This window comes from Castor canadensis, chromosome 12, assembly GCF_047511655.1.
Source record: "Castor canadensis chromosome 12, mCasCan1.hap1v2, whole genome shotgun sequence".
Classification (NCBI taxonomy): Eukaryota; Metazoa; Chordata; class Mammalia; order Rodentia; family Castoridae; genus Castor; species Castor canadensis.
In genome coordinates this window covers 75157612-75179309 of record NC_133397.1, presented here as the reverse complement: position 1 = coordinate 75179309, position 21698 = coordinate 75157612, and the positions used below count along the sequence as shown (strand labels likewise).

At 46.1% G+C, this 21698-nt stretch overlaps 2 protein-coding genes and 1 non-coding gene across 3 annotated transcripts; 1 reads left to right on the top strand and 2 right to left on the bottom strand.

Annotated features, from left to right (window-relative positions):
- The first annotated feature begins 121 nt into the window (after positions 1–121).
- Retsat (retinol saturase) lies at positions 122–12642 on the top strand. The gene is made up of 11 exons (XM_020163360.2): positions 122–290; positions 3224–3406; positions 3739–3980; positions 4561–4762; positions 5173–5370; positions 7433–7552; positions 10316–10454; positions 10753–10862; positions 10956–11122; positions 11327–11486; positions 11739–12642. The coding sequence occupies exons 1-11, from the start codon at positions 122–124 to the stop codon at positions 11876–11878; spliced, it is 1830 nt and encodes a 609-aa protein (XP_020018949.1). The 3' UTR covers positions 11879–12642.
- LOC141415323 (small nucleolar RNA SNORA40) lies at positions 2279–2403 on the bottom strand. The gene has a single exon (XR_012440297.1). It is a non-coding gene; the product is annotated as a small nucleolar RNA SNORA40 (small nucleolar RNA).
- Positions 12643–13520: 878 nt separating the features above from the next.
- Tgoln2 (trans-golgi network protein 2) lies at positions 13521–21313 on the bottom strand. Its single transcript, XM_020163362.2, has 3 exons — positions 20090–21313; positions 18918–19001; positions 13521–17209 (listed from the first exon to the last, which is right to left on the bottom strand). The coding sequence occupies exons 1-3, from the start codon at positions 21269–21271 to the stop codon at positions 17204–17206; spliced, it is 1272 nt and encodes a 423-aa protein (XP_020018951.2). The 5' UTR covers positions 21272–21313; the 3' UTR covers positions 13521–17203.
- Between the last annotated feature and the right edge of the window lie 385 nt (positions 21314–21698).

Genomic DNA, 21698 nt, shown 5'->3' with positions numbered 1-21698 from the left:
CAAGTGGTCAAAGTTGCTTCCGCCCCAGAAGTCGGGCGGGCACGCTCTCCGGGCGGAGCCTCATCCATAAAACCTCAACTCGAGGCGGCCACAACCGGTTCCTGGGAGCCCTAGTGGCGCGATGTGGTTTATGCTGCTGCTGGTGTCCGTGCTCCTGTTGGCTGTCCTCAGCAAAGTTTACCTGTGGCTTTTCCCGGAAAGATCCCCGAACCCCTTCGCCAGGGATGTCAAGCGGCCACCTGCGCCCCTGGTGACCAACAAGGAGGCCAGGAAGAAGGTTCTCAAACAAGGTTAGCAGGAGGAACCCTGGGTTTTCGGGTCTGCCCCCAGGCCTTTCTCTCGAGTTTGCCTTCCCGTCCCTGCAGAGCAAGACAGTTGCCCCATAAGTCAAAGTGCTGGGTCTTCCTTGCACGCGGGGGCGCCCAGTTTTTAGTTTGCGCCATTCTGAGAGTCTTTGTTCCCGCAGGCTTGGAAAATAGTTGCCCCAAGGGCGCGGGCACCTTGCTTGGCAGGCCAGCGGCTTGGCATAACCTAGTTCCGGCCCTGCCCGCAGGCATTCGTTGTGATCACGGAATAAATAGACCTTTCCCCCACTTGGTTCCCGGCCCTCGCGGTTGGAACGCCTTACTTAGGCTTACAGGGTGAAGCAGACCTTTCTCCCATTTGGCTTTTAACTTTTTATATACCCTCCTGGATATCTCTTCCAATCTATATAGGAAATTGTGTTCTGCCAGTCAGGTGATTTGACATGTTAAAAGTGGTATTAACTCTTAGCGTTGAGTTTCCATTCAACAGGGTGCCTAAAGCGCAGCGCCCTCTCTAGTCAGCCAGGTACTTTGTCACTTTTAAAGTATGTGTGTAATATATATGCCTGTAATCCTAGCTACTTGGGAAGCTGAGATCTGGAGAAATAGTTCACAAGACCTCATCTCCAGAGCAAAGTGAACTGGAAGGGTGACTCAAGCGGTCAAATGCCTGCTTTGCAAGCACAGTCTTGAGTTCATATCCCAATCCTACCAAAAATAAAGTTTAAAAAATATATTTCCTGATTTCAGAGACGATAATGAGTGGAAGGAGTAATAGTATGGATTTCCAAGATCAGTTTTAGCTTGGGCTTTGTCTCTGATTCCTTGCATAGTCATTGGCCTTTGGCAAGTCACTCCACCCATCAGGGATGGTCTATTAGTGGGTTATGGAAATCACATCAGCCGGTTGCAACTACCATTTTTAAGTGCTGTAGAATAGAGAGTATCAAGAGTACATCATACAGTTTCATTAAGTATTATATTGTGAAACTTATGTTTCAGGTATTTATATTATATACTTATGTATATTCAGGGCTATGATATACAATGTATTTTTTATTATAGGTCTCTCTTAAACATTAGAAAAATAAAAGGTTTGCCAAGTCCTTTTGCATCTTGAAAAAATTCCAAATCTGAGTTCTTGGGCAGTGATTTTATTATTTTATTTATTTGCAGAATTGGGGTTGAACTCAGGGGCTCATGCTTGCTAGGCAGGCACTCTACCAGTTGAGCCACTCTATATGGGCAGTGATTTTTTTTTTTTTTGAGGTACTGGGGTTTGAACTCAGGGCCTACACCTTGAGCCACTCCACCAGCCCTTTTTTGTGGTGGGTTTCTTTCGAAATAGGGTCTTGTGGATCTATTTGCCCAGGCTGGCTTCGAACCATGATCCTCCTGATCTCTGACTCCTGGGTAGTTAGGATTACAGGTGTGAGCCACCAGCACCAGCATGGACAATGATTTTTAAAAAACATATCTTGGGCTGGGGGCTTGGCTGAAATGGTAGAGCTTCTGCCTAGCGAGAGCAGCACCCTGAGTGCAAACCCCAGTACTAACAAAAAGGAAAATGAACAGTCATTTTAAAGAACAGGTCTTGTGTTGGAACAGCCCAAACAGTACCATATGCTGCCCAGTTTGGTCCTTTGTTAAGGTGTCCCCTCCCCAAACTTCCTCAATAGGAGAGGGTGCTGTGATTTCTCAGAGCAGTAGCCTCTGAATAGCTTTGTCCTGCTCAGTCCTCTACATCAGGATCTGGAAGAGCCACTACACAATACCCCTTGCTCCAAGGCCACCTACAGTCTCTGCATCTTCCAAAGAAACTCAGCTTGAGAATGAGCTGTCTTCCTGCCCTCTTGTATTCTTTCTCCCTTGCTCTCTTTCAGAGATGTCTGCATTTAGGTTTTCCACCTGTACTGTTGTCATCTTTCTGTTTTTGTTCCTGTAGTAGTTCACTGATTTCTATTTTTTTTCACCATATTCCCTATATATATCAAAACTCATACAGTATAATGTATTCTGGGTTGCAAAAGAGGATTTATTTTTTACACCTGTCTATAAGTCTTTGCTTACAAGCTAAACAAAAATACATACAAGTGCTATTCCTACTTTTTTTACATTAGGTTTTTTTTTTTGGCAGTACTGGGATTTGAACTTAGGGCCTTGAGCTTGCTAGGCAGGTGCTACCACTTGAGCCACTCTCCAGTTCTGGTTCCTACTTTTTTTTTTTTGAAAGTAGTGAAAAAACCCCAGGTACATTAGTGGCCTTAGTTAAGTCAGTTAAGATCAAACCATATCACTGTTTGTGCTGCCTGGCTGGTCCTGAGTATTCCCAGGTGAAATGTTTGAGGTGTCTAAGTGAAGAGCTCCATGCTATGGGAGGAATAGGGAAAGGGAAAGAAACCTAAAACTTGATTGTGGCTGATGTGCCTACTGTAGGTGAGCAAATATAGTAAGCTGGCAGAGGCTACTATGGGAAGGTGAGCAGAAAATAGTGAAAGTTCATCTCTGGTAGAGATGAACCAGTGTGGGTTGTAATACACATGTGCATGGAAGCAACGCTAGGAATCTCTCTGTATAGCTAGCTATCTTTATCTCAAGCTAGCAAAAACGCTATGTCTTTCTTATTATCGCCTGTTTTCTCTTCAACAAAATTGGAGAAGAGGGCAGAACAGGTTCTGCCTGGAAGCGAAGAGGGGTGGGGAGGTGGGGGGGAGGGTAGGGAGGGAGAGGTGGCCCAAATAATGTATACACATAGGAACAAATGTAAAAACAATTAAAAAAAAAAAGAGTTCCGTGCTAAACTGCTGTAGAGGTTTCTTGCTCTGGATGAGCTAGAGAAGTCCTGTTTGGTTTCTCTATTTTTGCTACTTTCCTGCCACAGTCTGGGAAGCCCACTTTCCACTTCCTCTCTGCTGCAGCTTTCTCAGTCAGCCAAGTGCCAGAGAAACTGGATGCAGTGGTAATTGGCAGTGGCATTGGGGGCCTGGCCGCAGCTGCGATTCTGTCTAAAGCTGGCAAGAGAGTCCTGGTGCTGGAACAACATACCAAGGCAGGGGGCTGTTGTCATACCTTTGGAAAAAATGGCCTTGAGTTTGACACAGGTAAGACTGTAGAAAAGGTTTTGGAGAAGGGCTCTGTCTTCAGGAGGCTTGGAGTAGCCACTATGGGGTGATATTGGGCATTTCTGGTTTTTGGAGGGGTCATCTTCTCTCTGAGCACCACTGTCCTTATTTGACAGCCATACATACTGGGCAAGGACCTGGTGGTATCTACTCTGGTAGCTTTCTGCAGAAGTGGGGGGCAGTCTCCCCTGAACTGAACTCCTCATGGACTCGGCCAAGCTGGACAATCTCTTCATGTTATTTCCTCGTCCACCTTTCGAGGGCTCAGTCCCCTTTTCCTTATGCCACCTTGTCTTTCTTCCTCCCAACAGGAATCCATTATATTGGGCGTATGCAGGAGGGCAGTAGTGGCCGTTTTATTTTGGACCAGATCACTGAAGGGCAGTTGGACTGGGCTGCCACAGCCTCACCTTTTGACATAATGGTACTAGAAGGGCCCAATGGCCGAAAAGAGTTCCCCATGTACAGTGGGACAAAAGCATACATTAAAGGCCTGAAGGACAAGTTTCCCCAGGAAGAAGCTGTCATTGACAAATTCATGAAGCTGGTTAAGGTAACATGCACAACATTCTCAGGAGCTCCAGTTTATTCCCAACAAGGCTGACTTTTTCATTAGTGGAGTGACTGGTGGAGAGGAACTGGATGGGGAGTCAGGAAGGGAAGGACAGTCCTGTCTGTCCTGAACTCAGCCCCCGCAGGAGTTCACTTCTACCCTTTTGGGTTCTGGAGGGTGCCTGCTGCTCTCTCTGACTCAGCTGACTTCCATGCATTTACATTCCTATTCTTTATTTCATTTGAGACTAGACTGGGAGTTTTGAAAAGGAGCAGAAATTAAAAGTGAAAAAAAAAAGGAAGGAAGGGAGAGAAGGAGGGAGGGTGGGAAAGCAAAGAAAGAAAGAGAGGAGGGAGGGAGAGAAAGAGAGAGAGAGAAACAGAAAAAGAGAGAAGAAAAACTCAATCTGAGTGTGCAGGATGAGAAAACTCAAAGTTTAGTTTGTTTTTAAATCCAAATTCAGCCAAGTTCAGCCAGGAGTGTTGCTGGGCCCACAGGCCCATTCAGGCTGTTGGAATGGTGACTCTTGCCACAACTCCAGAGCTGAGAGCTGCTCCCCACAGCTAATTTTCTTTCCCAGGCAGTATCCAACGGAAGCATTTATCTCGTCCTGTTGAAAGTCCTCCCGTTGCCAGTGGCTCAGTTCCTCAGCAAGTGTGCGCTGCTAACTCGTTTCTCTCCATTCCTCCACGCATCCACCCAGAGCCTGGCTGAGGTCCTACAGAAGCTGGGGGCCTCCCCTGAGCTCCAGGCAGTACTCAGCTACATCTTCCCCACTTATGGTGCGTACTGATGGGAGGCTCTAGGCAGCCCCTGGAGGACAAGGGGCTGCTGTCCTGGCTCTTAGTCCTTCTTCCTGAGCCTGCCTGGCTGACTAAGATGAAGCAGAATAGACTCCAGGCCTCTGGAGCTTATGGATGAGAAGTTGGACCCCTGCTGAACTCCCTGATAGAAATTCCCTTCGTCCACTCCCTGGTCTTGTCAGCATGGCAGTTTTTAGGGAGTATATTCCCACTGGCCCTGGATCTATAAGGTACCCCACGTGGATGGAGACGGCTCCTCTGGGGACCTTGGGAACATTTGGATCCTGGGATGGACTCAGGTGTGTTTCTTCATAGGAAGCCCTGTTTCTTCCTGAAAGGTGCTGGTTGCCTGTCTTCACCTTTCCTTCCTTCTCTCCTTTCTTCTGTAGGTGTGACTCCCAGCCACACCACCTTTGCGATGCATGCTTTGCTGATTGATCACTACTTAAAAGGGGCCTTTTATCCTCGAGGGGGTTCCAGTGAGATTGCCTTCCATACCATCCCTGTGATTCAGCGGGCTGGGGGTGCTGTCCTCACAAGGGCCACTGTGCAGAGTGTGCTGCTGGACTCAGCTGGGAAAGCCTGTGGTGAGAACCCTGTACTGTGTTGTGGGGTCCCTGGGGTACAGTGAGAGAGACCTGGGTTCTCTCTGCAGGCAGAAGGTGTAGATGAACTGAATTCCTCACATAGGATGAAAGGTTAGAATCTACTACAGAGCTGGAGCTGTGGGATAGTGATTAGTGTGGACATAAAAAGGAAGCAGGAAGGATAAAGGATTGTATGATCCTCAAAGAATAGTGATTAATCACTTATTCAGTAGATAAAAACATGTATTCAGTAATCTGTGACCACTTTCTGGAGAGTCGGGCTGTATCTTCTTCATGTCTGTAGTTCTTAGCAAATCACAGAGGCATTCTGTAGGGCAGTCTGGAGGTCAGGAGTGCACTCTGCTCTCCATGTGTAATGCAGAATGGGGCCTTGAATCTCCTTATCCTGGCTTAGGTTGGTGCTGTTAACTTGCAGACAGTCTCAAATTTCATTGCAGTGAACTCATTGAAGAGGGGCCATGCAAAGGACTCTATTGAGCAGAACCAGCCAGATAAGGGGTGCTTAAAGAAGCCTCAGAAGAGCCAGTCACCAGTGGCTTATGCCTGTAATAATTATAGCTACTTGGGAGGCTGAAAATCAAGATTGTGGTTTAAGACCAGCCCAGGTAAATAGTTCAAGAGACCCCCCATTTCTAAAATAACCAGAACAAAATGGGTTGGAGGTGTGGCTCAAGTGGCAGAGCACCTGCTTTGCAAGCATGAAGCCCTGAGTTCAAACCCCACTTCTACCAAAAAAAAAAAAAAAAAAAGCCTCAGGGAGGAGGCCAAGTAGAGACCAAAATAGGGTGGCTGTGAACAGGAATTTGCCAAAGGAACATTTAAGGAGGAGGAGGTAGTGAAAGAGTAGCCCAGCACACATACAAAAAACACCCACAAAAGGCCACCTATGAGCTCAGAGAATACATTTGTAGAAGGGACTGAGAAGTTGCAGGGTGATAGAAGAGAGGGGGCTGTCAGTTCAATTGTGAGGCTTTCTTTTTGCCTGCAAACAAGCTGAAAGGGGTCCATGAAGCAGGGTGCGTTTATCAGTTCAATTAAATTTATTTCAGAATATATGTTAGGTAATAAAAGAAAATTAAGTGCCAATCTCTCTCTCAAGAAGTTTCTAGTCTCATAAGAAAGAAGTTGAAGGGCCATGGAGTAGCTTATTCAAAGGACAGAGATAACAGAGAATGGTGAAACAGGGAGAACCTCACAGGAATGGAGGGGTTTCAGCCAAGGCATAAAGGGTAAAGAAGCAGCCTGCAAATAGGTGGGATTGGAGGAAGTTATTCCAGGAATGGGGAATAGCCTGTGCTGAAAGGTTACTGAATACTTTGAGGCATCTGAAAATAGGAGGTTGAAACTGCTATTGTTTTTTGTTTTAGGCAGGGGTGGGGGGACTGGGGTTTGAACTCAGGGCTTCTCGCTTGCAAAGCAAGAGCTCTACTGCTTGAGCCATACCTCCAGTCCATTCTGTTCTGGTTATTTTGGGGGTGGGGTCTGGTGAACTATTTGCTCAGGCTGGTCTTGAACCATGATCCTCCTTATCTCAGCCTCCCAAGTAACTAGGATTACAGATGTGAGCTACTGGTGCCTGGCTAGGTGAAACTGCCATGTTTATAAAATATCAAAGAATGGTTGAATAGCTAGCTGTTTGATGTGGTCCTACCTAATAACTTCATGACAGTGGCCAGAGATGAGGCTGGACACATAGATGACTACACCAGATCAGAGAAATGAGTTTCCTTACAGAAGTTGAACATTTTGGACATTGAACTCTAGCAGCAGCATGAGAACACCTGGGATTCCATGGGAAGGGCATCACACTTTGAGTGAGAGTCCATGTGGGTGGGTGGAGAGAGCAAAGTAAGCCTAGAAGCAATTGTGGTGTAGACTGAGTGCCCGAGGATATGTCCCAGACTTTACAGTGTATATGGGGCCTGCCTGGCCCTTGGCAAGCTGGACTCTCCTAGCATAAGCTAGGAGAGATCTGGAAAAGATAAGTGTCCTTCTTTTCTTGGAATTCATGGAATCTCAGCCAAGTTTTTTGTGCCTGCAGGTGTCAGTGTGAAGAAGGGACAAGAGCTGGTGAACATCTATTGCCCCATCGTGATCTCCAATGCAGGACTGTTCAATACTTATGAGCACTTACTGCCAGAGAGTGCCCGTTGTCTTCCAGGTAAAAGACTGGTTTTCCAAGCTCTTGGCATCTCCTCTCTTGAGGTGACCTGTTCAGACAGGGTGAATGCTTCCTTCTTTCATGGCTACTGCTCTGATTGTCCTTAAGCAGAAAAGGTGAGAACTCTGGTCTGTAATGTCACTAGCCTAACATTTATGTTTGGGGAAACTGAGTTTAATTTCCCATGGCCACCCCACTGAAAGTGGCAAAGCTATGAGGACCCTGGTCTGTCAGATTCAAAGTTTGGGCTCTTGGTATTTTGGGCTAAGAAGTATGGGGCTTCCATAGAAAAGGCTCATTAAAAGGGCAGGAAAGCCTATAGGGAACATAACTGAGCCAAGTTAGCTTGGAAGTTACTTCAGAATATTATGTGATTTGAAACTACTGGTATGATCTGAGAAAAGGAGGCTGTTGGCCAGAAGCAGACCAGTAACTGAGGAGGAAAGACAGTGGTTCAGATAAAGGCCTCTCACTGGGGCAGGTGGAGGAAAGGATGGAGCAGCTTGTGATGTGGCTCACATTTAAGCTGTGGCCTTTGTGGTGCCTGGAAAGCAGTGGGGAGGGAGCTGGCCACCCCAGAAAGTAGGTGCTGTGGGCTGCTCCCTGAGGAGCTGAGAAAGGTGACCCACAGAGCAGGTTTGTAGGAAAGTAAGGTCCTGCTAGATATCATGGTGCACACCTGTAATCCCAGCTGCTTGGGAGGCTGAGGCAGGAGGATCAACAGTTCAAGGCCAACCTGGGCAACTTAGTGAGACCCTGTCTCAAAATAAAAAACAAACAAACAGAATTGAGGTTCTGGGTTCCCTCATGGGGGAGAGAGTGAGGTGGCAGTTACAATTGCCTCTGAAGTTATAGGATGGTCTGCTTTCCATTACTGTGACAAAATATGAGGTAATCAACTTAAAAAGAGGAAAAAGCTAATTTTCACTCATGGCTGTAAAGATTTCAGTCCATGATCACTTGGCTCTGTTGCTTTGGGCCTGTGATAGCACAGTATATCATGGCAGGAGTAGAAAAGGCCTGTTCACCTCATGGTAGCGGAGAAGCAAAGAGAGGAAGGGGCTGGGCCCCAGTGTCTTCCTCAAGGGCCTTAAGTGACCAAACTTCTTCCCACCTAGCCCCATGTTTTTTATAAGTTCCATTTCCTCCCAATAACATCATGCTGGCAAGCAAGCCTCTTCCTCAGTGCTGCCAGATGAGGCCTACTGTCAGGTAGAGTACACCAAGTGAGGTGAGGCAGAGATTGCCCAGTGGTAGGACAATGGGGCCTAACATGACTGGATAGATGACTTTGCTTCTGGTTCTTTCTTTCTGTCTCCCAGGACCTCTGAGTGCTGATACTACCTTCTGACAGGACCATGTCCAACCCAGGCCTGCTTTTTCTTTAAGCAGGCCTGTGAAAGTTACCTGTTCTGCCTGTCCTCCTTTCTAGTCCCGTTAGTTCTCACCACTCTTATGTATCTTAACCCTGGAAACAATCTACTGCTGCCAGCCCCTACCACAGAGACCCCAGTATGTTAGGACTTCTTCATTCCCAGCTGTTTCGGGGTGAGGATTCTCATAGTTCGATCTACCTCTCAGATGGGAATCAGATGCCTGGTGGCTTCTGGAACAGGCAAGGTCAGCTGGATTGGGAGTGGAGCTGGGCTGACCAGGCAGCCAGGGTACCTCTGTGAATGGGGACCCTTACATGCTTACATACATTGCCCAGGCTGAGGAGCAATAGGGACTGGCTTGGAGAGGAGAGAATTGTTTCTTGGTCCCTTCCTTCTAGTTGGGGAGAGAAGGGAGGGGCAGGAGGATGGTTGTTTTTCTGAGGGGTCTCTGAAGAACCAGGCTTTCTCTCCACGTCTACCCATACCCCACTGTTTACAGGACCCAGTAATGAGATCCCCTGCAGCTTCAGCACAGTATGCATGAGGCAGGGCCATCCCCTGCTCTTTACTGCAGCCATGAAAAGCCACGTTCCCTGTCATAGCCTGTTTTCCCGCTGTAATTGTTACAGAAGTGGCCTGTTTAAGATGATAGATTTCATGGTCACCCTATCCATAGTTCTTGGTGCTCTGTAGCTTCCATCAGGATTGCCAACTTCTTTTAGCAAAGTGTCTGCTGCAGGAGACAGGCATCAGGTCTGACTCCTTATGTGCCCTGGGCCTGCACATGCAGGAGCTGCACATTTTAGGACATCAACCAGTATTTGTTAAATGAATGAAGCATAGCAGCCAGTGGCTGAATGAGTCATCCCTCAAGCAAGTGCTGGGAATGGGAAAAAGTAAGAATTTCTGGGTACATTTTCTAGAAAACTCATCTGGAATCATCTACTGAGAGGTGGGGGAAGCCCAGAGGCTTAGGTGGTCCACACAGGGGCCTTTGTCTTCCTCCATGGTGCTGTTCTTCCCTCCAGCTCCTAACTTAAAAGACATTACAGAGAGGATTGGGGCAGTTAGCCTGACTGTCCTGCAGGGGCCATGAGCTAGTAGGCAGTCAGCACCTGTGCGTAAAGGTGCCCAGAGCAGAGGTGGATAGGGATGGAAGGACAGGAATCTCAATTTATGTCTTACATAGCCTGGAGGAGATAGAAGAGCAGGCAGGCTCCTGCCAAGTTCATGTAGAAATAGGTGTAAAAATGGTGTGGACCCTATCCCAGCTGGCAACTGAGGATCAGGCTGCAGATCAAATGAGTGGGCTTCCTCAGGCTGTCAGGATAGGGAGTAGCTATCTCTGGCCACAGTTCCCACAGTCCTCAATCAACTCCACTTGCAGGTGTGAAGCAGCAGCTGCAGATGGTACGGCCTGGCTTGAGCATGTTCTCGATTTTTATCTGCCTGAGAGGCAGCAAGAAGGATTTGGGTCTGCAGTCCACCAACTACTATGTTTATTTTGACATCAACATGGACAAAGCGTAAGGAATGGTGGGGGGTGGGGGGGCGGGCAGTAGAAGGTGCTGTGTGGAGGAGAGGGTTTGGCATGGGCCTTCAACCCACAGAGCCCCTGCTTCCACCCTTGGCACAGAATAAGCAGTAGGATATGGCATGGGAAGAGGTGGGTAATTTTTGATGGACTCAGGGTTTTTTCATATCAAGCTGTGCTTCAGTTTTACCCCTGGGGAGTCCCTGGCGATGAACTGTCCTTGGGGTGGTGCTAGTGACCTTAAGGAAAAAGACCTGGGCATTAGCAGCTACACTTTTCTTAACCCACAGGATGGAGAAGTACATCTCCCAGACTAAGGAAAAGGCTCCAGAACACATCCCTCTTCTCTTCATTGCTTTCCCATCAGCTAAGGACCCAACTTGGGAGGACCGATTCCCAGGTGAAACTTAAGGAGTCAGCAGCTCACAGTGGTGGTCTGGGAGTTGGGTCAGGATAGGGCCAGGCAGCACTAACCCCTGCTCTGTATCCCCAGACAGGTCCACAATGATCTTGCTGGTGCCCACCGCCTTTGAGTGGTTTGAGGAGTGGCAGGAGGAGCCGCAGGGAAAGCGGGGTACTGACTATGAGAAGGTCAAAAACACCTTCATTGAAGCCTCTATGTCGGTGGTCATGAAACTGTTCCCACATCTGGAGGGGAAGGTAGGGATAGCATATGCAGCAGCAGCAGTAGTTATGACAGACCTCTTAGTGTCCTTCCCTTGGACAGGAAGTAAAGCCCAAGGTAGCTGAGCCCCAGGGAAGGACAGGATGCCCATCCAGGCAGTTGGTCATTCATGGAGAAGAGACAAGGCTCTCACAGTTCCCATACCCATCGTTTTCCTGCCTTTTTTTCTGCCTCTTCAGGTGGAGAGTGTGACTGGAGGATCCCCGCTGACCAACCAGTTCTTCCTGGCTGCTCCCCGAGGTGCCCCCTATGGGGCTGACCATGACCTAGGTCGCCTGCATCCTCATGTGATAGCCTCCATAAGGACCCAAAGCCCCATCCCCAATCTCTACCTGACAGGTACGTTGACCCACTTTGCCAGGATCTGAGACCTTGGTCTCCCCTGGCACCCAAAGTTTCTGTTTCTGTCCTCATACCATGCTGTCCTCTGCAGCTCTCATACCTGGAGCTGGGCTGCCTTGGCAGGCTGTGGCCCTGGTCCTGATCTGGCCATTTCCGGGTGGCCCCAGCATGGGGAAATGAATACAAGTGCCCTTGCCCTTCCCTCTCCATGTGGGTGGATCCTCATAGGCCTCTGCTCTTTTCTCCTAGGCCAGGATATCTTCACCTGTGGGCTAATGGGGGCCGTGCACGGGGCCCTGCTGTGCAGCAGTGCCATCTTGAAGCGGAACTTGTACTCAGACCTTAAGGACCTTGGCTCAAGGGTCAAGGCACAGAAGAAGATGATGTAGTTTAGTCAGGGATGAGTAAAGAGGAATTACACCTCCCCTGACTTACTCATAATATATTTCTGCATTAATTCCTTGCATGTATAAAGCACTTTCTTATTTTTGAACACAGGCCTACCATAAATCGTAGTTGTTCGGCTGGAGCTCTCCTTTTATGTACTGTTCCTACTAAAGGCCTAGTCTAGGTGCTGATATGCATTAGCCTTAATGGCTCATGTTAAGCAGTGTTCCACGTCCGTTTCCCATACCTCCCAACTCTGAACAATCAAGCTGAATAGTCTAAGGTTCAGATGCACAGAATCCCTGAAGGTGGTGACCAGCAGAAGCAGGTTGGTCCAGTCTTGATCTGAGGCTTTCCCTCTCACTCACTCTTAGTGCTGTGCTGGAGTTCTGCACTGTCAAGAGACAGGGTGACTAAGGAGAGAGAGGTTTTTCATCAAAACTTGGGGATGGTTTTGGTTGTTGTTCCTTAGGCTCAGAGGGTTCCAGGTCCTATTTTTTTCTGGGTCCAATGGCCCTTTTGGAGGGCAGAAAATGCCTGTGACAGCTCAGTGTGGTTCTAGAGGTTAGGACTAATGACAAGACCTGTTAGTAAGCTGTATGTTAGAAGACACTGGGTGTTGGTGGCTCATGCCTGTAATCAGTTTGTGAGACCCTATCTATCTCAAAAAAAACCCATCACAAAAAAAAGGGCTGGTGGAGTGGCTTAAGGTGTAGGCCCTGAGTTCAAACCCCAGTACCAAAAAAAAAAAAAAAAAAAAAGACAATACCCAATTCATATGCAACCAAGCCCTAGGCATATCTTATGATTGGGTGGCAACTAATTCTCAAAGTGCCAGTGCCAAGATACCCTCAGGGAGCCTCGTAGCTAAGCCTCAAGCCTTGTTCTCTAAAATATTCAGGAAGGGAGACTGGTAAGTTTTCACTGGGACTGAAGAAGGCTCAAGGATCATTCCAGGTTAGGGATACAGAGGAGGACATCACTGAGGCAACAATTTCCCACAAGAGCCCTGCAACCCAGACAAGACCATGACCAACCTGCTAGGGAGGGGTGGAGGAGGGAATGGAGAGCCACGACTGCGTACAAAGCCCAGAAACAGCATTTGTAGTTTGCTGGTGCATATAAAAGTTGAGTATCCTTGGGCTGGAGTTCTCTGAATGGTAGACTGCCTGCCTAGCAAGTGCAAAGCTCTGAGTTCAAACCACAGTACCACCTCCTCTCCACCCTACCCCCCAAAAAAGCTGAGTATTTGTTTTCTGAAATGCTTGAAACCTGAATTGTTTCAATTTTTGGAATATTTGCATACATATGAGATCCTGGAGATGGGACTTAGGTCTAAATACAAAATTCATTGATGTTTTCTATACAGCTTATATATATATACTTAGACTGAGAATAATTTTATAAAATATTCTAAATAATTTTGTGTATTTTGATTGTGACCTGTCATATGAGGTCATGGTGGCACTCAAAAAAGCTGTAATTTTAGAGCATTTCAGATTAGGGATGAGCAGCCTGTGTGAAGGATGGATAGGTAGGGGAATAGTAAAGGCTACAGCTTAAAAAAAAATTACCTTTCACTTTGTTAAACTGAAATACCAAGGGCCTTATTTTAGTCCCTGTAAATAAATTTAATGGTTTCACTGCTTTGATATTTCAAATTTATTTTGGTTTCTGTTCAGTGACACAAAACTACATTGAGACGGCATTTACAGAAGCTCAGCAAAGCATTTTATATTGAGAAATGCCTATCATTAGACCACAACATGCTTTAAAAAAATAAAGTAATTATAGTTAAGTTACAAAAAGCTGAAAATACAAAAATTGCTAAATAGTGGCAATCTACTACTTGGACAAACAGTTTTAACAATCATTTACTTAACATGATAGTCTTGTGAATTAAAAGAATACCTATCAGTGTGAGGGGGCTGCCTTTGTTAGCAGTTTGCAACACTTACACAGCTCAGACCCAAACCCTTTACAGGAGTTTGTAGGTTGGAATATTAAGGAAATTCACATCTGATTCATAGGACTAAGTGAATTCAGAGTCACTGTTGGCTTTGGGTGTACAGGTGAATTAAACCTCAAAATCCCCAGCATTCTTACTCAAGCATGGCCATGCCAAACTCAACCTTCCTAGCAAGGATTTTCAGGAAACAGCCTGGCAGAAGCACAGGTTCTGGTGTCTAAAACACTCTCCTAAGCTCAGATGTTTCAGAAACTAAGTAAAGTGCTCCAGCTTTCATCACACATCCAGCATGTTTCAAGTTACCCTGTGAAAACAAGGACTGGAGAAAAAAAAAAAGGACTGGAAAAGAAAATGAGTATTACCATCAAGGGAATTTTGGAGGTATAAGAGTTCTATCACAAAATGTTTTATCAAACATATCAGTATATATAGCTTTTGTCAGGTATTTCCAAGTTGCCTTGGCCTTTCTGGATGGACTGACTTTCAATTCCCTCAGAGTCCAGAGGTGGACCATAAACAATAACAATAAACAGTAATCCATAGCAGGAAAACAAGTTCCTCTATTAACATCCATGACTCAAGCAGATTCTTCTTAACAAATCACTGTCTAACCTAAAGCTGGTGCAGAAAAAGAACCCAGCTCCATGTGCTTCACACAACCCCACTTCCACCCCAGCTCAAGCCAGCTCATGCTCACCCACACAATCTCTAGGTAAACATGTTTTTAAGTATTTTTGAAAATGACAACTATCCTGAAAAAATAAGTGTTCTTTTGGTGGGAGATAGTTCCTTCTAGTGCAACTTCTAAAGTAAAACTAAAATTCTCTTGTACTTTTTCAGCATAAGAAATGACACTTTTTAGAGGCTCAAATGATTGAGTAGGTGGGCTCCATGACAATACTTAAGTGTCCACTTTCTTCCTGCTTTCCTCTTTAAAAGCCAAAGCCAACCTATATAATAAGATCATAGCAATCAGTAGCCAGAAAAGAGTTATGAAAAGCTCTCATTTAAGTCACATCCAAATGTCATGAAAAAAGAGAACCTCTGCAAGAAGTAACAACTCCTGAAGTCCATAAGAAGTATCACTATGCTAGGCAGATAGAACAATGCCAAGAGCTGTCTCAGAGCTTGTTTTCTTGGGGAGACCAGAGCAACACCAGATACTGAATGCTCTGTTCTGCTAAAAGCTCCAAAATGAGTGAGTGGCACTATTAAGAGTTATCAGAGTAGCTGAGCTCTGGTGACTCAATTAAGGTGGCTCCTGCAAATAAAAAGTTAATCAGAGAAGTGAAATGGGTGGGGTGTGGGCAAGGGAAAGTAAGGAAAATGGAAAGATTGTAGCTGGAGACTTTAATTGGACAGGACTTTTGTGATGAGAAAAATGATAGAAGCTTGCAGTGTGGAGTTCAGATGATGAGAAGGGCAGCTTGATGAACAGAAATTCAGACTTAGTGACAGCAATAACTACTTCACATATAGCAGGACTGGATAAAGATAGATAAAGACTGGAGTTGCATGCAAGATGAAGAATGAATTTTTGAGACAGGAGATCTGGTTCTGAGGGTCGTCTTCCCTTCCAGCACAGGGTAAGGCAAAGGGGGAATGTCAATATGCGTGGTCAACAATGTCCAATTCTATCAAGTATAAGACTAAGCATTGAGAATGAGCCATTAGTGAATAACCTGGTAAGTGAATAACCTTTGGTAACACATAGAAAGACAGGGGCCAAAGTGAGTTTGTAAAAGTCAACTAAGAATGAATGACAAGGTAATGGAAGCAAGAAACTTACTAGAGCAGCAGAACAGTGGAATGATAAATGGAATGGGTATGAATGGACATGAAAGCTGGAGGGAAGGTGCTAGTGTAAACAGGCAAACAGAAAACACTAGAGGGGGGAAATAGAAATGACTTGTCCTAGGGAATGTTGGAGGGGTCTGTGAAGATTCCTCAAGTTAGAAGTAATATAAGACTTGTGCACAGGTTGTTCTCTACCTCTCAGAGACAACCTACTTTCACCTCAGAAAGTGCCTTTCTATTCTAATAAACTATTCTTAATAAACTTTGCTATTACTTTCACTAAATTAAAAGACTTGTGCACAGCAGGCAGAATGATGCCAAGAAGAGTACATGCTCTTTCCTTATCTCCATAAAGTGTGTGTCTGCCAAGATGAGGATGGTCTCTTCAGACTGACTTCTTGGACAGTACAGAATTCATCTTACCTCCCTCTTCCCACATCTCTCCATGTCCCTGAGATTAGTTCAGGCATTACTGAAAAGACTGAAATAAAACTTCATGCAACTGTGTGATCTAAGACACTACTCTCAGTTATCCCAGGAGTACTACCCCTGACATGGGATGGAAAGAGAATTCTTAAGCATACCCTTGGCATCTTAGAAGAGAGGACCATTAACCAGATTAAGGTAAAATGTGCAGAGTGAAATTAGTTTCTAAATATAAATCTATTTTAGGCAACAAAGGTAAAATAGTTTGTGGGGAACCTGTTTCATAAAAGCTCTTTGAAAGAAATGTAGACCAAAATGCTCCGATGTGTTTTATGGCACGAAACACGAACTTGCTCTTTTTCAAGAAGTTCCTATTCAGTATAATTGTAGCAAAGAACACACTGTTAGAATAATCATAATCATATTTATAAAAAAATCTGATGGAGACAGTGGCTTTACTTCCCCAAACCTCTGGTTCAGTTTTGTGCTAGTACAAGCAAACACAAGCTGATTCATTTTTTTCTCAAGTGAAACAAAGTATCAGAAAAATATGGAGAACTTATGCTACATGGGTTAGATTTGCAGGCAATAAAGCACTTTTTAACTGCTGTTTTGGTTTGCTGCTAAAGTCTTTGAAGAGAATTCTATGTTCAAAGTATTCCTCTGCCCATCAGCATTTCACCATTCTCAACATCTTTTGTAGGGTACATTCCCTCCAAAGAGGCCTTAATAGAAAAGTACTTCTACTTGCAGAATTTCCCCCTACTTCTGCAAAGATAAATAGTGCAATGTCATAGTCAAGGGCTAACTTTACTAAAGAACCAAAGACAAGGGAGGGTGGTCAGCAATGTAGCTGTCCAGGGCTGGGGTCTCCCTTTGGTCACAGCCGTGTTTCTACAGGCTCTCTCCACTCACACTCAGCGGAAGAAAGAATGGATGGAGGGAACACAAAAGTACAATATCACTGGAGTACAATGTCACCAAAGTGCAGGTGCAAAACCCAAAGAAATCCCCGGCCTCCGCCAGCCCACGCTTGCCACCAAACCCCAGAGGAGGTCACAGTTCTTTTCTCTTCATTTCTCTTGATTTGGAAACAAATCAGCAGGGAGGACAGGTTCTCGAAGGCAAAAAAAAGTCAAAGCTGAAACGAAAGTGACACAGTCTAATGGTAACATTCATTGTTTTGCAGAGGAATATATCATACTGTTATGATTTTGAGGAAAACAGCAATTAATAAAAATAAAAGCACATGGGGCAGGTAACATAGCTCAAGTGGTAAATCCCTGCCTAGTAAATGTAAGGCCCTGAATTCAAAGCCCAGTACTGATCTAAATAAATAAATAAATAAATAAATAAATAAATAAATAAATAAAGCACACAAAATCACTCACATTAATGAGTCTTAAAGTCAGCTTGAAATAAAAATATATACTAGAAAGATAAACCCTCCATGGAAGGTATACGAGATCCTGGCTTCTGATTTAATCTTTCTGTATGGTTTTGAATTGGTTATATGTGTATTATAATGAAGGAGGAAAAATCCTTAAAGTTGACAGGAAAGTAGTAGGCTAGAGCTAACTGTGCAGCTGAGCTATCAGGCAAAGATATTCTGAGCTGAGTGGCTTATTCTATAGCTGGTGTGAGTTATATCTATGAATTGTATTCCCTACAGGAAGTCTGGGACAATTCACACCTAGACCACTACTATTCTTTGCCAGTGCCCTTCCTATTGTGACACAGAACAGGACAGAAGGGCACATGCTGGCAACAACCCAGTGTGAGTACACACTTCCTGCTTAGACAAGTTACCTTTGGGGAGAACCTTGCTCAGCTCCGTTCAGCACCTGTTGCTGTGGGATCAAAGGATAGCTTTTCTCTCTGGCAGAGACAAACTGGCTGCGTTCAGGAGGTCCTGCCCACAGTGATGAATGTGGGGCTGATCTGGGGAGTTGGAAGCCTCTGTGCTTCTGGGCTCATTTGTTTTCAGGGAGTATAGTCTGGTGCTTTGCCACCACTTGGTGTCCCCTAAGAACTTCCTACAAATGAAGATGCATAGGCTCCACCCCATACCTAGTGAATCAGCTTTTGTTTTTTATCAGTTACTAGGGTGATTCTTATGCCTATTAAAAGTCTGCAAAGAAGAGGGAGGGGGGAAGGGGAAGAAAGATGGAGGGGGTAAATCTAACTAATATATATTAAGCACATAAATAAACATAACAATGTATCCCCCGTACAACTATTATATGCTTTTTTTTTTTTTTTTTGGTACTTGGGCTTGAATGCAGGGCCTACACCTCAAGCTACTCCACCAGTCCTTTTCCGTGATGGGTTTTTCGAGATAGGGTCTTCAGAACTATTTGCCCAGACTAGCTTTGAACCACAATCCTACTTATCTCTGCCTCCTAAGTAGCTAGGATTATAGGCACATAAATAAACAACAATGTATGTTATGTATATAAGCTACTGGTGCCTGGCTATATGCTAATAATTTTTTTTTAAAGTTTTCAAAGAACTGGTATAGCGCAAAAATCTTAGGATTGGGTGTTTAGGGAATTGCTAAAATCTTGATGTTATCACTAACTTAAAGTGGAAATTTAGGAAGAAAATCACACTGTCTTTGGGCAAGCTTGTTTCTTCATTTGTTAAGGGAGAGAAATACTAAAAGGTATCTTGTAGCTCTTTGCAGCTGTGTATACAGCATGTAGATGGTTCTAGTTTGTGGTCTGTATGGGTGAGGGCAATGATAGCATCATCCCCAGAATTGGCTGCTGCTGCCATGCCAAATGCAAACTCACTGGCTTCATGTGGGTTGCACAACCCTCCTACACAGCTGGCTCCTCCTTCCTTACCTTTAGGTTCAGACGTTGGTAGTCACTGGCCTTTGGCCTCCGGGTGACTTTGGATCTTTTTCCTTCTAGGGCAAAAGCAATAATCTGGGGAAAGGAAAAAGAAAACAATTAACAGGTGGCTCCGTAATAACATATTTCAATCTCAACCAGAGGCAGTCACCTACTACTACATTTGTTTATGACCCTAGCTACAGAAAAGAGGATACCCACAACGAGGGCTATTTAAATTATAACATTTATCAAATGATTGATTGACTGTGCTGGGGATCAAACCTAGGGTCATAAGCATGGTAGGCAAGCACTCTTCCAGACTAGCAATGTAGCTCAGTGGTGGAGGACTTGCCGAGTTTGTGCAAAGCCCTGGTTTCAATCCCTAACACCACTAAAAGAACTTGTAAACCTCCCAATCTCAACCTCCCAAGTAGCTAGGATTAAAGACACAAGCCACCTTCATTCTTTATACTCTCATTGTGAACACTTGGATGTAGAATAAGAAGCACACAATTATGCTCATTCTTTATAGCAACAGACCTGATAGCCACCGTTAACTGTTCAACTTTAACCAGGCTATGGAAACTATCTTCTAAATTCTCAAGGTTCAACAGGAGATGCAATCGTTTTGTCATTAGAGTGGTTGCTTAAAGGACATGGATAGTATGTCATGCCAAATGCTGCTAAAGAAAACACATATTATCTGTACAATTTATGGGCTTCTAACTATCATCAATTGCAGAAGAGGGTCACTGGGCTATTTGCCCTTGATTCTGAGATTATGTAACAAAGTTTTCTTTTTGCCACCTCAGATGGAAGAAGCTAGAAATGATATACTGTCTCAAGCATGGTAAAAGGGTACACCTCAATCTGTCAAGTATTTAGGCTGTGAAGGATCAAAGTGCAAGGTTATGAGAAGAGATTCCACTTTAGGTTGTCATAATTATGTCCTACCTTGGCACCTTACCGCAACAGCTCTGAGAACAAACAGGTCACAGGATGAAAACACGTGACTTACAAAACAAGAGCAAAGAGCACCTAGCAGGGTCTGAGGAAAAACGGAATTTGGTCTTAAAATCCCCACTGCTCACAGGCAGATGAGTAATGGGTACCTGTCCATGCACCGAACTTTTAGGGTGGAGTAAATTCCATTCCCCTCCCTAAGACAATGTTTGACTTACCTTCCGCTTGTTATGATAGGCAATATAGAGGACAGCCACAAGAATGGCTGCGGTCACCAGATATGCAAAGAAATGGCTGCTCTCTGCGCTGGCACTCCCAGAATTATCCTTATAAACGTCATCCTTCTCACTACTCATAGAATCCAAAAGTGTCCCTTTACGGTTCTCACTGGAGACAGGGCCAGACACCTTTTCTTTCTCTTCTTTGGGCAGCGAGCCTTCTTCAAGCTCTGTATCACCTTCTTCATCCTCCTTTGGTTCTACATCCTCAGTAGGCTCTGCAGACTTATCTTCTACCTCCACTGTCAGTTTCTCCCCAGATTCAGTTTTCGTAGTATGCGGAGACGTCTCTCCTCCATCCAGCTGGATCTTGTCGGTCTTGGGGGTCGCATTACCAGAGGAGGGTTTGGAGATGGGCTTGTTGGACTGGTCTTTTGTGGACTGCTGCCCTGTCCCCGCAGGCTTGGCAGAGTCTTTGGTGGAAGATTGACCGGGCCCCTCAGGATTAGCGGGAGGTTGTCCGGGTCCGGCAGGCTTGGCAGAGTTTTCTTTCTCAAGAGGCTGCTCGGGTCCCACAGGCTTGGGGGAGTCTCCCGCGGGGGGCTGCCCGGGTGCCGCCGGCTTGGGGGAGTCTCCCGCGGAGGGCTGCTCGGGTGCCGCCGGCTTGGGGGAGTCTCCCGCGGAGGGCTGCCCGGGTGCCGCCGGCTTGGGGGAGTCTCCCGCGGGGGGCTGCCCGAGTCCCGCAGGTTTGGGGGAGTCTCCCGCGGGGGGCTGCCCGAGTCCCGCAGGTTTGGGGGAGTCTCCCGCGGGGGGCTGCCCGAGTCCCGCAGGTTTGGGGGAGTCTCCCGCGGGGGGCTGCCCGAGTCCCGCAGGTTTGGGGGAGTCTCCCGCGGGAGGTTTCCCGGGTCCCGCAGGCTTGGGGGAGTCTCCCGCGGGATGCTGTTCACGCTCCGTAGACTTGGCGGGGTTTTCCGCTGGCGGCGGCTCTGACTCCGCAGGCTTGGCAGGGCTTCCTTTGGCGGAAAACGCAGAAACTTCTGACTTAGTATTTGCCTGAGGTAGCGGGGTCGTGGAGGGCAGGTTGGAGCTTCTTCCTGCATCGGGGGTGACCACGGAATTGGTAGGGGTGAGCATATCCGCCCCTGCGACACTCACCAAGAGCAACACAACCAGGAACCGCATCCTGTACCTACTGCGCTTCCGCCCTCTACTGCTCTCGCGAGAGCCGTGCGCGCGACTCCGAACTCGTAGCTCCGCCTCTTCCTGTGAGCGTTTCCTTTGCCTGGAGCCACGCCGACGGGAGGAGGAGGGGCTGCGGGCTGCCGGCAAGGACGTAGCGTCTTTGCTCTGGTGTGACTGTTCTTATAGTCGCGAATCCATCTCTTCCTGCTTTCTTTTCTTCTCAGCAGCCACAACAGAACGGCACTCCTTCTGTCCTTTCCCCTCGCACTTCCGAGACTCTACAGGCCTGGCAGGATCTCCCGTGTCTCTCACGGTGTGAGGTCGCTGGGCCAGGTACCTGTTCTCTTCATTTTCTGCTCGCATTTGTTGTTGTTGTTCTGGGGTTTGAACTCAAGGCTTCACGCCTATTAGGCAGCCCCTACCGCTT